This window comes from Paralichthys olivaceus, chromosome 4 (genome assembly GCF_024713975.1).
Source record: "Paralichthys olivaceus isolate ysfri-2021 chromosome 4, ASM2471397v2, whole genome shotgun sequence".
Taxonomy (NCBI): Eukaryota; Metazoa; Chordata; class Actinopteri; order Pleuronectiformes; family Paralichthyidae; genus Paralichthys; species Paralichthys olivaceus.
The window spans coordinates 21553166-21567150 of record NC_091096.1 but is presented as its reverse complement, the minus strand read 5'-3'; the positions used below and the strand labels follow the sequence as shown (position 1 = coordinate 21567150).

Below are 13985 nucleotides of genomic sequence, written 5' to 3'. Positions count from 1 at the left end.
ATCCGTTCAGGAGTTTGTGAGTAATCCTACTAAATAAACAAACATAACATGAGAGAATTGAGTCAAACTGGGATTTATTGCATTTATGTGAGCACCACTTGCACTAGGTGACACTACAGATACAATCCTTAGTAAACTGGACCCTACTGAACTGGAGAGTGCATATTTTTTAACCCCAAAAACTTAAACATTATTTACAGAAAATCTACTGCTTCACTGAAAAACCAATTATCTATGAATCTAAATTTTTCATTTCACGTTTAACTACTTCTCTTGGTGGGTTTGGATCACGATTGGCTTCTTCCTTTGTGATGTCACAAAGTTCTGCTCACACCCACATGCAAGAATCTCAGGTTTAAAGGTGAGCACAGAGAAGCTTTTTCCACAACAGATGAATCTTTCTTGTGTCAAATAGTGAAACTCGAAACATCCAATAGAAGTAAAAGAAGCAAATCACATTTTTAAAATGAGTTTGAAGTACTGATAAAAACAAGTCAATTTCTACAGACATCTCCTTACTCTGTGATGGTGACAAGCAGATCAGATCCATTTGCATTTCAAGGAAAATTGTAGCCTTGCTAATACAACATACAGGGTAAAGAAGCATTGATCAAATTCTAAAACATAATTCTCAAACTTAAATTTCTGCATGTGCCTAGTGCTACTCTAGTGATTTAATTGGATTATAGTGGACTAATTGTTCACATAGTGCATTGTTTACAAAGTTTACAGGCATCACCATTGTACTGTGAGATGCACGGCCAGCTTTGAACCGACATGACACTGATGCCTGTTCAGTCTCCCACGTTCCTGGAAGCTGTGCTGAGGTAGAATGAAACCTGCCTCTTTCTGTTACTGCTGAGCAGCTTGGTCCAGACTTTTGCACACAAGGTGAGTAAATATTTGCCTCGACATACAACATAACCCCTCACGTCCGACCCCACGGAGAATGCAAAGCACGGCTCCAAAGCTGCTTTAATACCAATCCCTGATTGGAGCGGCTTGAAACTGCTGTTGGCTTAGGGTGCCCAGATCTCCTGTAGGGAGTAATTAAAACCTAGCCACTCCGTCGGGGGGGATCGACCAGGCTTGTGCTGAGGGCCTGAGCTGCTGAGGAATGCCAATATGGACCCACTGTGGCTGAGGGGGGCCAAGAAACAAAACAACAAAATACACCTACCCCACCATGCGAACACCACAAATTAACTAAGGAGCTCAGGCAGAGGCCGGGAAAGTGCCCATTCACAAATCCATGTAAGATTTGCAATGAAAATAAAGAGCTACATTCCGAAACAACACATATTGTGTACTTACATGACTGATGTTACTAAAACTATAACACAAATGCACATCATTTTCTAAACTCTTACACTGTTAAGGATCTCTTTAAAAAAGTATATATTTCAAATGTGTATTTTTCTTTTTGGTGATGTATATGTGATTTTGGAATTAAACTCTTCATATGATTAAAACGTTTGTATTATGAGCAAGATTATTGACAATGGATACACCACAGACACCTCCTCCAGGATGTTCAGTTCATATCTTAAACTTTAAAAAAGAAGCCTTTAAATGTGTGTGGGACAAATATGTGCAAATACCCTATATTGCTGTACAATATAGAAACATTAAGCAAAAGTAAACTAAATAATTTCAAAAAACAAGATCAAAATGTTTGTGTGAAACTATACATCATATATACTAATGCAAGCCAAGGCCTGATTTGAACATTTTTCTTCCCTCTGCTCTTCATATTCACCAGTATTTCTACACACTAACAGTGACCCTACTAACAAAAAAACCCAAACAGGCGACCATCAAGACTAATATTTATCCCAGTATTTCAGTATATAAGGCCTCTTGAAGTGAAAACTGTAAGAAAGGGAAAAACCCTGTGGGCTGATTTGTAGTATCTACATCAATAGACTTTTACATTGACACAGAACCTTTGACCTTTGACCATTGACCATGGTTAGCCTGCATTTAACACATCAAAACAGCAGCTCTGTGCACCTGAGGAACCAGAGAAAATGATTCTATTTAACTTAAATTTTAAATCCAACTAGATCCAACACTCTGATCATCTAAAATCTCCAAAACTTCAACACGATCTGAACAAACCTCTATCACAAAGCTTGCAAGGTAAGCTACAACATATATAACCAGAACCCAAAAATGACAAAACACACTCCTGTGTTTGTATTGGCACTATTTAACCTGCAACACGTTGCATATGAAAACAAGCCCCGTCAGATTCATTGTTAGTGGTTGCTTAGAGTGCAGCCAGGATTTTTTCCACACCTAGGTCGACATGAAGTAACTGCATTTCCTCGTGGCTTAGCCCTTACTACAAGGCTCTAAGAACACGTCCCTTCTACACAACTTTAATCACTTTAGAGATGATTATCCAGAGCAAAGCATACAAAGGAGCCTCCAGTGCATTCTGACTGCATTACAACACGTTGATCCCCTTCCCACAGACATGAAATCCTACAAGAATATCACATGAGATTATAAATCTACCCTAGTTTGTGTGAGGGGCTTTGACATGAACTTTTGCTCTTGCAAAACAGAAACCGACCATCAGAGGTGAGACATGATCTTGTGAGAATCATTTCTGCACAGAATGGGGCCACATTGCGTTACTATAACTGTAATACTGTAAAACTATTTATCACTTCACTTTGACTGCAACAGATGTTTGTGTTGACTTTCTAACATTTGAAGCCTTGCATCTCTTAAGCCTGTTAAAACACTGACGTAAAATAGAAAATATGCATCATATCCTTTAAGACTCTATAACTAAGGCTGAATAAAGATATAACATTAAACATGCATATCAACATTTGTATGTGTACATACAGTACATGGCCTTATTCCTTACAGATTGCCTCAATCGCTCTTTATCTGAGAGGAAAACATTTTTGTCACACAGGCTGGAGGCCTGACATACCAGGAAGTACAATTAACTAAAAACAAATAAATAACTGTCAAAAAGTGGTTGTTACCGGGTAAATTAGACAAATGCATGAGCCACAGAGAAAATGATTACAATATAAATGGTGGCTGCAGTTTAATGCAAATAACCAGGTCCGAACATGTTGAAACTTAACTTTAGTTGTTGAAGCTGAATTCGTGCATAGCATTATTTCGCACAGACCTGTGCAAAGCGAGACACTGGTCACTAATGTAAATGTATACTGATTGTAATTTCTGCATTCATTTATTGCATAATGGCAGGAAGGCTACGATGGACATAAAAAGATCATGTGTGAGATGATCAGAACATTTGACACTGAGGAGACAAACCACTCTTCTGCTTCAGTTCTTGAAACGTGTCTGCTCACAAATGTGGTTGAATTTGCTGAAATGAAAACAAAAGAGAAGAAACCATACAAATTAGGTCAAAGATTCAAATCAAAGAGATGAGATGACATGAATCATGTCACACAGCTCCTTAGGAGGCAGAATGAGAAAATAAGTCCAAGTTTATACAAGGACTCCCTCTAGTGGTAAAATGAACAAACTACATGCATAGAGATGGCTTTCAATGTCTCACATCCTGTGTTGCTTGTGTCCAATGTATGATCAGAAATCTCTCTCATTAGATTAATGACTCCACAACTGGAGAAATCTGTGCAACAAATTCTAAATTTAAATGCTACTGAAAACTGTAGCTCAGATTCTATTTTACAACAACACCATTACTTAAACATGTCAATACCATACAACGCACAGTTATAACAACAGTTATTACATATTGACATTAATGCATGCAGGTGGTACCCTGCTGCATAGTGGTAGAAAGGACAATCAAAACCAGATGCATAGGTTTGTGCAGTTCACTGGTCAGCACCTTTTTAAGCTATCAATGCAACTGATAAACAAATAGAACAGTAAAGAAGAAATAAAAAGGGATTCAGCCGTTCAGCCCAGGAAAAAACAAAACCATGAAACATCTGAATATAATTCAAGATTTTAAACCCTTAAGGGCACACAGACACAGAGTTGCAGTGGAGACACAAATCACTGATAAAGCTTCACTGTTACTAAAACTACATTTTTGCTCTATGCACCCAGCAGAGGGCAGATATGCTCCGTGTGCATTTATGTGGTGTTTTGTATCTAATGAGACTCACATTGCATGATGAGCCTTCACCTGTGTACGGCAGTTGCGTCCCCAGTAACAGTCAGGGCGAGATGTTACAGTAGCTGAGGAAGAATATCAGGAAAAGTTATTACACTGGCATGTTTAGGTGAAAATCTTTAAATTTAACAAAACACAACCATAACATTTCTCTGCAAGTTTCCTAAAAAAAACCTTTAAAAAAAACTCTTGGTGTGTCTGACCTGGCAGTTCAGAAAGAGGGATGTTCTGTCTGTACTTGTAGGCCAGCTCCTTAAATGCTCGCACACCACAGCAGAAGCACATGACGGTGTTCGCAGAGATGCGGCAATCTGAAAGTCAGAAAGTCATCACTTCCTGTTTTATATGACAACCGGGACTTACTTCAGCCACATTGTGCGTGCTGCATGGCAGTGAATGAGACACAGAGTGTCACTGTAGATCTTCCAGATGTATCTGTATCAAAATCCACTTCTTACCAATGGAAGTGTGTTGGTTTTGATCTGAGCGCTCACCTGTCAGACAGTAGTTTGCTTGCTGTAAACCCTGCAGAGCCTCCTGAAGAAGATCTCTCCATGACTTCCCCCGGGAGGACAGGTAGTTCTAGTGGAAGGAAGGAAACGCACACAAAAGCATCTTAACACCACACATGACAGTATGAGCAGACACTTCAAGCATGTGACAGTCTCAGCATGTAAGTGCACTATAGAAGCTTTAGGTGGTAAACTTGGCATCTGTAGATTGTATTTATGTACAGTAGCAAAAGCAGTTTAGTGGATACAGAATCCTGAACGAGAGATTTGGAGGATAGAAAAATATATATTTTGTCTGGTGTGATTTGTTTTTTCAGAATTTACATCTATTCTTAAATTTACACAATTGGTCACTGGTCGTGCCAAGCTTTGTGTGTGTGTGCAGTCAAAGTTGAGAGCTCACAGAGTGGTGAGGTTGAGAGGGAGACAATGTGAATGGGTTTGCAGCACAAGAGTTTTATTATTGAACATCTATATATGGACAATGATAAACACACAAATACATTTATTGCACACAGAATAGATTTTTGTTTGCTCAAATAAATTACTAGTATTTGCTTACAAATAATTTATCTTATGTGCTTTCAAAATGTATTTTTCCGTGCTCAATTTGGTGGCACAGGAGTGAGGCACAATTAGAAAACCATTTTATTTGCAGTTCAACCATCCACGATAGAAATAGCATTCCATTAATAATTGACTTAAACAAGTAATAAACCATTCTAATATACAAATAAATACAAAAATGGTGAATAACAAGTTAATATTTCCCATGAAGTCCTTCTTACCTGGAGGATCTCTGACTCATAGTTATTGTTGTTAAGCACTCCATCCAAACATTTGTCTGTCAGATTGAGATCTGAAAAAAAAAAAAAAAACACTGAATTTTTACCGCAGAACATTTAGCAAACTACAATGCATAAAATGTTCCATTAGTTTTACTATCTGCTGAGGTTAAACATCTGTGGGAAACACTTTTTTTAATTTCATGACAATTGTCAAAATTATAGAGTAATGTAGTACGACACAATCTGCATCTCAATTAAAAGTTATATTGGTAACAGCCAAAACACACTGCTCCAAACCTACCAGCCAGCAATAAGGGGAACAGTTTGAGATCCCCCTGGGGCTGTTTTGCTCAAACACATACATACCACTGAATCGAGCCAGACAGCCCTGACAGCCAATCCTCTGGCAACCCCAGTACATGTGACAGAAGGGTCGCTGGCACAGCACACCTGCCAACACACAACACATCATGCATACAAGGTGAGAAATGAGGTTTGTGCAATTAAGTTGTGCTTTAACTATCTTTAACTGATTTTTGCATACTTCAAAGTATGTATATTAAATACATATTTATTCTGCAGAGCGTGACACAATTTTCTGTGTACCTGTCCTGCACTGACTGACTTATATATGATTCTCAGTTTCCTACATGAACTCCCTTCCTTTGTCACTGCAGTTACATGTAGTTTCTGACTGACAGTATATTTATATCTTTTAGATTTGTGCAGAGGGACTAATAAGTTTGGAGGGCACTCACAATGTTGAGCAGCGACCTGCTGGCTGTTCGGCTCTGCCCGTCTTTCTGGCATTGGCTGGAGGCAGCAGGTGCAGATGAGATGGCAGCCCTGAGGGGGGCAGCAGTACTCCGGAGGAGCTGCAGACAGGAAAGGGGCAGAAAAAGGTTTTAGACAGACTATGGAATCTGATGGAGGCCAGGAGGAAATTTACAGTTGTGCCGCAATGTTTTTTTGTTTTGTGTTTTTTTTAGAGAGACAGCAATTCCTGTTTTTGGAATTAGAATTATAACAGTGTAGATAATCCTGCAATTATGAGAAAAGATGTTTAACTTTAGCTTGTAATCTTCCCATCGAATCTACGCTCATAATCACCAGAGGGGTCATCAGAGGATGTTGAGGGCTGTTCCCCTGTGGGCTTTGCAGAGCCTTCTTCATTTGCTGGTTTGGGTGGAGCAGGTACAGGCGCTGGAGCGGACAGACCGGGGAACCAGTAGTTTGAACCTGTAGCAAACAGCACCTGACTGACCTCCCGCCTGTAGCCGGGACACTGTCTGCACACCAACAGAGGCTGACTGGAGTCAAAAACACAGAATGAAAATAATCACACAGAGAAGTTTACAAAACATGAAAAAAAACCATAATGTCATGATATTGTTATGAAATTAAATGTTTTCATATTTAAGTGTTTTTTTAAGTAAACTATTCTTGTATGTGTGTATATATATTGTATATATATATATATATTTATATATATATTTTACTTACAATGTTTTCTATGTATTTTTAATTATGGCCCATGCAAAAAAAATGTTATATAGGTAATATACAGACATAGGTTTCCTACAAATGCAAACTGCAAGAACTTTTACCTGAAGTCTGAAGAGTCACTGTCATTGTCAGAGAGCTCAAAGAGGTAATCTGAGCTTCCCTCCTCATCAGAGAAAGAGCGCTCAACTTTTGGCTGCAACATATCCTGAGTTATCTTGTTACGGCTGTCCATGCTCTTCAGGTCCTCCTTACTGCGACACTTTTCTGTGGGACAGAAAGGTTCACATCAACACAAACAAAATCAACATGGAATCACCTTTTTGGGAAATAAAATAAAATAAGTAGATCTTGCTGACACACCATTCCTTTCCTCTTGTTCTTTATCACATTATTTTTGCTAGAAGAAGCTGGTATTTTGAATGATATGAAGTGCTAATGTATCACGATTAAAATGATCTTGATCTGTTCAAACCTGGGTGCTGGATGAGGTAAGCCTCCACAAGGTTGTTGAGGACGTGGTTCTTACGAATCCTCTCCACAGGGCAGCGGCAGGTGGGGCAAAGTGAAGAACGCTCCATCCAGCCCGAGTAGCAGGCAGCACAGAAGACATGCATGCAAGGCTGCAAACTGAAGCAAAAACAAGACTTTCAGTATTCAACTCAAACACTATTCAAATTTGATGCACTTGCATGCATATCCAATGTACCTTGCAAGACCACAAAGTGGGGATAAAATCCCTAAACTTCACAGCCCTTGAGATCTTACCTGACACAATCATGCAGCAGGTCCTGGCAAATAACACATGTCAGAGACTCCTCCATCTTGTCGGTTTTAGCCCCTTCCACTGGAGGTTTGGGTAAAACACTCCCATGAGTTCCCTTAGCTGCACCGATGACTTCTGCACAGGAGGATTGTGGTGGACATGAATCATAATCTTTATCTGTAAACACAAATAGTGTATATTACATGCTACACTGAGTCATTTTGAGGATTTGTCTGGTTTGGTGCACAAAAACCCTCCAGGCTCAGCTCAAGGCTGGTGAAAAGAATTTGGGACTGAACAAATTTCTGACTAAAGCTCCCATAATATTTAAAACCACTGTGAACTAGAATGACACCCAGCAGAGTGCATTCAACTGACAATTCTAACAGTACCCTTAAACTCAATCAAACTGCACACACACATAGATATACACTATATGGACAAACATATTGGTATAAATATCTTCATCATTGAATTCAGGTGTTTCATTCAGTCCCATTGCCATTGGTTGGACTAGGCCCCTTGGTTCCAGTAAAGGAAAATCTTAATGCTTCAGTTTACCACATTTTGGACAATTCTATGCTTACAACTTTGCGTGAACAGTTTGAATAAGGCCCTTCTCTGTTCCAGCACGACTCTGCCCCAGTGCACAAAGCAAGGTCGATAAAAAGGGTACAAAAAGGTTGATGGTTGAGTGAGTTTGGTGTGGAAGAACTTGACTGGACCACACAGAGCCCTGATCTAGGGTTAACACCTTTGGGATGAACTAAAACGGAGTTTGCAAGCCAGGTCCTCTTGTCCAACATAAGTGTCTGACCTCAGATATGCTCCTTTGGATGAAGGCACCAAAATTTAACAGGTTCTTTTTTGAGCCATTTTCCATCCTTCCATCAAGTTTTGGAATAGTAGGTAATAAATCAAGGAAAACCAGGGTACTAAAAAACTAACCGTCATCTTTTTTCCGCCGTTTACTTTCTGGCTCCATATTTTCCATATCTTCTTTCGCACAACCTGATAAAAAATAGAAAACAACACATCTGGGTCACATTATGTTGTTAATACTTTGTGCAAAGGTGATAGGAGAAACTCAGATGAAACAGATCCAACTTAGAATGTCTCATATAATATGTTTCATGACATTTTTTGACATCAGGAAAAAATTACAAGCAGTGATTGACCAGTTAAAGCTGAAAGGCAGACAACATTTAGAACATTACTGAAGTGAAAGAGAGATCTCTGCACACAAATTAAAAGTTAATCGTGTTACATGTATTTTGTGTGTTTACATTAAGATTATGTATAGCGGCAACACACAATGCTGACAGTGAATGGAAGTGCTAGTTCCACAAAAGAAGCTACTTATGTGCTTTGAAAGCAGTTTGATAACACAATGTTCAGAGAAACAAAGGCCATTTACTCCATCATCTAGTAACTATATTGACCACAGGGCCAGTCGGCTGCCAGGATCTGACTCTGCCAAGTTCGATCTCATTGTACGTTCACTTTGTGGCCAATTAATCAGAGCAGCGCGTCTCAAAAAACTTTTCTAAGTGTCTAAAAGTTTGGGAAGGCGGTGGAACTGGCTCAGTCAGTCACAATCAAAGTTAGGATTTGTTTGGAAAAAGTCATTGTACGAAGCAGGAGAGAGACTATGGTGCAAGATAAACGCCATGCTGAAGATAGTGTGATGATCACCATGTTTTAGACAAAACAGTCTGCACAGAGTTAAAGCTTGTTCCAAGATAAAAATTCATCAGGTACAAACTATCATCAGCAGGTCTACATCTTCATCAGCCGCTGTTATCTCTGACTTCTTAATAGAGCCAGCCATCTTGTTTACACTATAACCCCGGGCATGCGTCGTCAAGCAGTTGGTAACTGCTGTATGTCGATGTCACAAAATGTTTTGAAAATGCCATTGTGCGTCATAATTTGTTATAATATATACACGCCTCCCCAATGCAAAGTTTGGAATACTTCACGTCTTAATTTGATTTTTGGTTATTCTGAGTATGACCTCATTCAGGTCAAGGTAATCAGAAACTAGTGTTTACATGGCAGCGTCTTATTCTAACTATTATCTTAATCTGACTCATATAGGGATATTGTTGTCCATATAAACGTGTCTACTCTGACCACACCTGCTGGCATTTTGTTGTCACAGTTATAAATTATTCCAGATCATTTATTCCAATTCAATTTCAATACATTTGTTGTAATAACATGACATTAGTTTAAAGTCTTATCAACCCATCTTTTAATAACGTGTTAGCAGAGGACCTACCAGAGGCGGGAGAGGCTGTGGTTGCGATGGGACCAGAAGTGAGGGGACTTTCGATGCAGAAGTGGGAAGTTGAGGTGGAGGGTTGAGGTTCCTCCTGAGTCGGATCACAAGGAGCCTTTGTGAGCATCACAGGCTCCACAGAGAGCGACATGTCTGAAGCTGGGACAGAAGCAGGACTGTGTGCTGGTCTCTCCACATCTAAAGTCAGGAACAGGGAGGAGGGTGAGTGGTGGGGGGTTACGGTGGTTGAACTGGACAAAATAAACTGTCAAGCTCCTTACCATAACAAGGTTGTGAAATAGCTTGCTCCGTTTTGATTGAGTGGTAAACATAGGCGATGTCTACAGGGTGAAAAGAGAGGAAGTTGTCCAACTTTAATTCTTATAAATTCATTTAAACCGTATTATTATTATCATGGCAAACAATATAAACATCTTACTTTGTTCTGGTTCACTTTTCCTATAAACAAAGTGGATGACATCACCGTTCTGCAGCATGTGAGTTTGCTTCTTGACCAGTTTGGACATGTTGATCACTGTGCCATTAGTGCTACACACAAACAGAAGTGCAATCATGTGTCACTGTAAAGGTTTGTTGAGTTGGCTTTGGGAAAGGTCAAGTACACTTCCAAACAGCTATAAAAATACAAGCATAATCTCTCTTTCAAACATTTCAATTATTTGTTCAGTTAGTGATCTGTTTGGGGGAGTTAACACATGATACATCCAACAATATCTGCACTGACCGTTTAGGGGAAATGATGGGTAAACATTCAGTGTACAGTACCTCATGTCTTCAAGCCACACCAGGCCCGAGCTTTCATCTTGCACAATCTTGCAGTGCTCTCCTGACACCAGTTTGCTGGCTGGAAATGACAGATAACATCCTGGAAACACAATAAGAAAACATCATGAGTACACAGTATTGACATATGACAAGACAGAACCTACTCAATTATTATTAGAGATTTCTAGAAATAGGTGAGAATTTTAATAAATATATCATATTAATACAATTAAGTTTTATATGGCAAATTACAAGCATAAAATCATAATATTATGAGAATACAGTTACAATATGAGGCTTCATGTCACAGGGGGAATATCAGAAGATCAGCCTGTTTGCTCAAGTTATAATTTAGTAAAAGTTTCACAAACAATAAATACTTAATATTGTGTCACATCAGTACTGCATAACCACACATAACATAAGTAAGAATCCGCAAGAAACTGTGTCTATTTCCCACAGATTTGGAGGAAGCGTATTAGTGGTTGTGAGATTACATTTGGTTACATCTATGTGATGTGATATTCAAAAATATTTTATTACAATTTCTAAAGAAACAATGAGAGTGCTAATCATCATTTTTGATGAGTGGAACTCTGGCGAGGTTGTCTTGGCTGTTCATTTCCTAACATTTCAATCTTGATTCTTGAAATATTCCGACTTTTTTCTCATTAAATTAAGACTTAATTCTTTTATCAATAAATTGTTTAAATCATATTTTTTCTTCAATATGGCCCTAATGGTCTGTGGTACCTCTCCCTGTGAGTATAGTGGTTAATAAATGTATCCGTCAAAGATCATGTTTTGATATTAATTTCTGTTTTCCCATCTCTGACCAAATGTCTCCATAGCACTACATTGAAAATTCAACCTCATGCTACTAAGATTCACCTGAAAGCATGTTGCCATGAGATTTTTTTTAGAGCCATGAATGCCCAGACATAGACTAACCAATTAAAACGAGTGGACCCCAAAAGCCCCCAACAAAGCAGACACAGGGGGAAATATAGGCCTAACCTTTTCTTAGGCAAAACCCATACAAAAAAAATCTACTTAATATTCCGCACACATGTTCTCAATGGACGCCTTTTGTTATCATCACAAGGGGCCATCTAAGTTTGGTGCACTAAAAAAGCTTTGTGTTTTCAAGGGGGAGGTTTTAAAGGCTCCAGACACTGACAGCAATGTCTGCACCACAGACAGGGTTATCTTTTGTTAGGGGGTATACCACATTTTGAGCTTCTTTAAAAGGATAGAATGTAAGATGATTTTTAATAAAACATAAGATTCTTATTTATCTTTTTAGTTAATTCCATCATTTATTACATCCATGCACAAAGACACTGACCCTTTTTCCTGCCAACTGTGCATTCCCTGCTGAAAAGCAGGACTGTCTCACTGGAGTCCACTTTGACGAGCTTTCCCCATGGTCGTCCTCTCCCACAACTGTCCATCACCTGATGCTTTTATTCCTGGAAGAAATTATGAGAAAAGGAAGGTATAATAAAACAGTCATTGATAATTATCAATCAATCAATCACATTTTATTTGTAAAGCCCATATTCACAAATCACAATTTGTCTCACAGGGCTTTAACAAGGTGTGACATCCTCTGCCCTTAACCCTCAACAAACAAACTACCAAAAAAATAACCTCAGAAAGAGAGATGTGAAGAGTCCCTCTCCCAGGATGGACAGTGCAATAGGTGCCACGTGTGAATACTTCCCCCGGTTTTGATATGACATGGTTGCAAAGAGAAAATGAAATTAATCCTCAGTGCCACATTTTGAAAGTTTTGGTGTTGCAAGATTGGCTCAAAATCAAAAAATGTATAAATTAATTGTTTACTAAATTGAATATATACATTCTAACTTTCTTCATTTGATTAATTACACTAAATAAATTAATTAAAAAGAATTGTTCGGTGTCTCTTCAGCTGACAAGAGTACAACTTTTTAGATCCACACAGATTATGAGTTCTGAATAGCTTTTTAATGGATTTCTGATGGATATTTTAAGCATAATCTGAGCCGAATTGACGGGTGCACCTCATTAATTCATAAACTAGTTTGAGAAATGTTATGGTGCATATACACCGAGCACAACAAGCAAGAATACAAACAACTGGCTGGGTTTCCAATGAGGTTTGGTTAAGAACCTTCTGAGGCACTATCTAGTAACGCGACGTCGCTAAGCTCGGCTTCTCTGGGTTTACTAGCTTCCAGCGTCTTTAGCGGACTTTACCGTGAGGCTACTTGAAAAACATACACTGGATTCCGATGCCAGCTCTCAGCGTGACCGAGTGTTTCATCTCTGTTCATACCACAACAGTTATTGTCAACACACGCAACTTCGCCCAATAATAACACGAAGCTAACGCGAAAGCTAACATTAGCAACCCACCGTAGCTGGCAGCTAGGAGAACATGTAGACAGACACTCGGTAACGTGACGACTCTCTCATGCGAGGAACGGTTCGTTTACCGTCAGAGCACGAGTTTGGTGTTGAGTTCGCAGAGGATAAGACAGCTTCTTGTCCTCATGTTCCGGACAAACGCGCAGATGCACTTCCTGCCAGGGTTGACAATATGCATCAGCTGATGGAGGAGGGGCAGAGGAGCCTGTGGAGAAAAAAAAGTTGATGTCATTTCATCCGCACAAAAAACATGGTCTCACACCAAAACCAAAACCACAACGTGTGTAAGTATGTGTCTGCAGGCTCTCATGTCAACTAGCGTCATAATGCAGGCAAATACAGAAAGTGTGTTTGGTATATGATATATATGTATAATTATAAACAAACAGAAATATATGTCACTGGGAATTCAAATCATTTATAAGTTAATTTGAGCTGCTCAGCTTGAGTAACTGCATTGGAATGTAGTTTGAGTGACATCATTTGGAGTGAAATTGTTTACATTGAATAAGTATGTAAAAAAACAGAATCTGAAACACAGCGTTTTAAATGGGCTTTACCCAAACTGGAGAAGCAAATCATAAAACACAACAATTTTGTGATTCTGATTTTGTGAGAGTCCATTCAATTCAGTCCCTTTTTTTTCAGGAAACATGAATGTTTGAACATCATCTCCAGCTATTAAAAGCCCCAGAACTGTACAATCTGAACAGGCCAACAGCATATCACAGGGCCTAAATACAGTCATTTATCATGATTATTGCTATTATTAAGCTCAATTCTC

General features: G+C 38.9%; 1 protein-coding gene across 3 annotated transcripts; it reads right to left on the bottom strand.

The window, feature by feature from the left end:
- Positions 1-57: 57 nt before the first annotated feature.
- On the bottom strand, positions 58-13420 carry chfr (checkpoint with forkhead and ring finger domains, E3 ubiquitin protein ligase). 3 transcript variants are annotated; one of them, XM_020093912.2, is made up of 18 exons: positions 13270-13420; positions 12135-12258; positions 10787-10886; positions 10440-10549; positions 10282-10341; positions 10001-10198; positions 8665-8727; positions 7719-7893; positions 7426-7580; positions 7055-7217; positions 6558-6757; positions 6206-6322; positions 5814-5897; positions 5448-5518; positions 4642-4729; positions 4351-4458; positions 4140-4212; positions 58-3364 (listed from the first exon to the last, which is right to left on the bottom strand). In XM_020093912.2, the coding sequence occupies exons 2-18, from the start codon at positions 12238-12240 to the stop codon at positions 3322-3324; spliced, it is 1914 nt and encodes a 637-aa protein (XP_019949471.2). In that variant the 5' UTR covers positions 12241-12258; positions 13270-13420; the 3' UTR covers positions 58-3321. The 3 variants fall into 3 exon arrangements, with proteins under 3 accessions (XP_019949471.2, XP_019949470.2, XP_069380284.1); XM_020093911.2 differs by having other exon boundaries at positions 13190-13401; XM_069524183.1 differs by having other exon boundaries at positions 12440-13387.
- Between the last annotated feature and the right edge of the window lie 565 nt (positions 13421-13985).